The following is a 4,321-nucleotide window of genomic DNA, read 5'->3' on the forward strand; positions in this document are numbered from 1 at the left end:
GCCAGCTACTCCCCAGCTGCCTTCCCGGGCAGGACTGGACAACCAGAGAGGTGGACCACGGCCACCGCTTCCCCCTGACCGTCCAGGCTCAGCCGCACCACCACCACCACCACCACCTTCCTCAGCTGTCAGAAACGGCTACCAGGATCCAGGTGATGGTAAGCCTCCCCCCAGTTTGCCTTTGACAGAGACTGTGTAGTCTTAATATGTCAAAAAAGGCATGAGATAAAGACTGTTTCTAGTGCGACTTTTGATTTCTGACCAACAGAGGTGTCATTTGGGTCTCAATTAACCCTTCCAAGTAAGAACAGAGTAAATGTACCACACGTAGAGCAGAACTGAAAAGTCACCAATACAGTCCCCAAAATAACCCTTTGAAAATTACCCTGAAAAAAGAAGGGGATTTTTTTTACTCTAATATGAATTCAAACTGTAACTACACTGACACTTTGGAAGTCAGAACAAGTTCGATGATGACTCAAAATCTGAAAGCTGAAAACAGATGAGGGAAGAGATTGTCAGAATGCTGCTGAAAATGTCAAGTATCTCTCTTTCTGCTAGTGTTTATTGAGTAGATGAGGTCCAAGATTGCTGTGTTTCAAAGATTCATCATGCTTTGCTTTTTAATTGTTTTCTATCTGCAAAGAACAGATAAATCCTTCAGCTAATTACAGAAGGCCAAAATTGGTATTTCTGACATTTATAAGGGTAGAAAAAGCAGACAGAAGATAAAACTGTAACTCACGTGTTTGAAACATCTTTGCACATCAGATCAGGCATGTGGGTCACAGACATTTTTTTCCTACATGAGGCATTTGCAGGGTTCAGAACCTGCAGCTCCTTTACACACTGGTTTCTGATTGCAACCATTGGGAGTAAACATAGAAAAACTGGTTCCCAGCAAATAACCACATGTACAAATGCCAGTCAAAACTTACTCAGCTGTTCATTACATTATGCAATAAAAGATAACAATATTGCAAGAAAGTTATAGTTGTAAAGTCCTGAAGCAAGCAAGTGAAGAAATTACAAAGCCCCCACTTTGTTCCTTAGACCTTGAAATTCAAGTGCAGAACAGAGCTCTGTGAACATTTCCTATTATTTCAATGAAGAAATTGATCAGTTGCTTATTTCTTTAGAATCTTATAGACTAAGTACATCAATAGGGCCCCTGTAGTCTAAAGAGATACAATTTCAACAGATGTGTTTTTTTCATTCTTGACACTAGTGTCAGGATTCTCTGTCATCATAAATTTTATCATAATGGCCCCAAATTTTCTTTTTCCAGTGTAAAAATTATGAAAGAAAAACACTGCTTATAGGTCAGTGTGCTTTTAATTATGCTTTTGAGCTCTGTGTTTCAATGAAGCACAAACATCAGCAAATCCTATACCAGGAGCAACATACTCTTCTGAAGTAGGAGACACTATGCACTTATGTGTGTTAGAAAAGCAGATCTATTATATGTGGAAGGGAGTGTAAGACTTACTTTAGTGGAATTATGGCCATTTTCCTCATCTGTGATTTTGCATTAAATTGGCTAAGTGATCAGTTAAAGTTAGTAAGAATTTTCATTCTCAAACTTAGAGTATCTTCTTCCCTGACTTCCCGACAGAATGCTGGTTCAGTACTCAGCTATGTAAGCATTTTGCAGTATAAACCATGCATTAAACATGATGTTCATGTCAGATTTACTTTCCTGAAGCTGTGTCACAAAACTAACAAGGACATTGCATGGGATATTTTTTTCAGATGAATGGGAAAGCAGATTTTCTTTTCATCCTATATCTGATTTGCCACCTCCAGAGCCATATGTACCCATGAACAGAAGTTATCCCAGTAAACTAGCAAGAAATGAAAGTAGAGGTAAGTTTATTCCACTTCTACTGTTGGAATTTTGGTGTGTTGTCCTAAAAGCAATGTGGATGGGGAAGAGACAGGATACTGAGGTTTCCAGACTTCTCAGACTAACAGTCTGGTCACCCTTTCTCACCACACAGGAGTAGCTAAATGCAGGTTTGCAGGCACAGGCCCTGTTAAACTTGTATTTGAGGGGGGAATTGGGTTTTTAACCAACTCTGCCATAATAGTCAACCTGCTCCTACAGGCAGCTAGAACTACAAGTTCCTCTAGGACTTCCTCCTCATTTCCCATCTAAATTCATGCACAACTCATTTTTTCTTGTGCCAGCACCATCCCTGAGTTTAGTTTTCCTCCCTTCTTGTGTATGAAACTCATAATATTTTTTAAGACAACAGTCATATCCTCTCAGCTTTTGTTTTTCTGGGCTGATTAAATCTGGATGTACTCTGCTTCCAAGCTGTGTTCTCTGATCATCAGGGCAGCTTATGTATACATTTCAGTTTGATTTTTGTCTTTTCCAATCCATGTTAGATGCTGTTCTAGTTCAGGCTTCAAACATGTCTTCTACAGCAGCACAAATATTTCCTATCTTCATTAGTGGTATTTTGTCTGATACACCCAAGGATCAATTTACTTCCTTTACAATCAGTGGTATTGGTGTCTCATAGTTATCCTGTAATCATCTGTACACTCAGATGTTTCTCTTCTGTTTCCAAATGAGGAGGGTTTGGTTTGAAGCGGAAGTTCCTGTTAAGTCTCTGACCCTACACTTTGCCCAGTTAGCTTTCATCCCATTTGTATTACTCCACAAAGAAAGGCAAAGTAATATATGCATTTTTTGTGTTTCCTTTCATGAGTTTGCTATGAAAATCTTCATATAAGGAAGAATGCGAGGAGCTTTGAAATGTTCTTGTATTTAGAGCTTGTCACTTTCACTGAAATTTGCACGTGTAGCACTGAGAAAGCATGTGTTTGCATAAAATACTAAGGCTGACAAGAGCTATCAGTCTGTTTTGAAATACATGAGCTTTCCAGACATTTGGGGTTAGCATTAGTTAAAAACTTTATTTTACAGTATTTGAAGTTCTGATGTTGTTTAATAAACTAACCAGAAACTCTATGAAGTTGGGGGGTTTTCTCTGTAAAACGGCTGAGCAAGAAAATCAGTAGATCTTTACCAGTTACCAAATTAATTGCTTAGATGTAAACTCCTACTTCAAAAGAAGGAGTACTCCCGGAGTAATACCAAAACCTTTCTTTCTCTTTTAGGTGGCTCTGTTCGAAAAGAAAGAGGTGCCCCCCCACTCCCACCTATACCAAGGTGAAATGGGTTCAGGCCCATCTTTGAGCGACATCTGTTTTTGAGTCTCCTTCGAGTCAGCTCTCCTGTCCACATCATTGGAAAGTTGTCTGTCTTGATTAATTTCCACTTTTGGCTTGTCAGCTGGAACAAACTTCAGTCTCTATTACAGAAGTAATAAATGCAGCTTCTGAACTATAGTTGCTCAAAGCTATGAATTTTTTTTGCTTACACTGCAGGCATTTGTGGACCATACACAACATATGTGTGTCCTGCTTACCGTGTCCAACCCTGTCACCTTGAGAGCTCCACGAGAGGTCTGGCTTTGAATTTGATAGAGCTTGGACAAAGCTGTTTCGTTCACTTTGGGTACAGTGGCTGCATTATTTGAATGATGAAGTATTTTATGTTTAGAAAACAACTGCTGGGGAAAAATGTGTAGCCAAGAGTTCCCTGGATCCTTCTTTGCCTGCCTAACTTGGCCTGTCTGTTCTGCAAGCCATAGACCTACTATATGGTGACTAAGAGTTCATCCTTAGCTTTTTCACTTCAACTTAGCCAAGAAAATCCTATTTTAAGCAATACATAGCACATCCTGCCTCAAGAATAGAGTGTGTCTGGCCTTGATTTTATCTGTGGGGAATCTTCCAAAGAAAAGCACAAGTGAAGAATTCATCTGCCTAAAAACGTATTTTTTTATCCCTCTCTTCCTTTTTTTTTAAAATAGTGTTATGGATTCCGTGACCTACTTCTTTCCTACTCTGATGTGGACCAATCCACAGTCATCCATGCTCTGGATTACTGTAATGCCCTCTACCTGATGCTGCCTGTGAAGAGTCCTTAGAAAGCAGTCTTGGTGCAAATGCAGCAAACGTTGTAGTTGCAGGCTCCTTCTGTAAGGCATCACAAATGCCAGTGCTCCACAGATTGCTTTCCAGTTGTTTCTTTGGTACAATTAATGACAGATTTTGACTTAAAAAGCTTTCTGGGGCTTGGGTCACAAGTCTTAGAGAGACTGTATCTGACTTGTGTTACGATAGAGCAGCTGAGGTAAAAAATGTGCCTAAGTGAAAGCCCTTTGATGTAGTGAAGGAGGCCTGGGGTTTGTGCATTCAAGTGAGAGCATCCAAAATTTACTACCTGCACTGGTTCAAGAGA

At 39.8% G+C, this 4,321-nt stretch overlaps 1 protein-coding gene across 1 annotated transcript; it reads left to right on the forward strand.

The window, feature by feature from the left end:
• Window positions 1-5: 5 nt before the first annotated feature.
• LOC103801964 (WAS/WASL-interacting protein family member 1-like) lies at window positions 6-3,223 on the forward strand (the record flags this gene model as incomplete). The annotated part of the gene is made up of 3 exons (XM_009074402.1): window positions 6-158; window positions 1,753-1,866; window positions 3,133-3,223. Coding segments are annotated over 3 exons (323 nt in total), but the record flags the coding sequence as incomplete, so codon positions are not given.
• Between the last annotated feature and the right edge of the window lie 1,098 nt (window positions 3,224-4,321).

Source organism: Acanthisitta chloris, unplaced genomic scaffold (assembly GCF_000695815.1).
Source record: "Acanthisitta chloris isolate BGI_N310 unplaced genomic scaffold, ASM69581v1 scaffold12295, whole genome shotgun sequence".
Taxonomy (NCBI): domain Eukaryota; kingdom Metazoa; phylum Chordata; class Aves; order Passeriformes; family Acanthisittidae; genus Acanthisitta; species Acanthisitta chloris.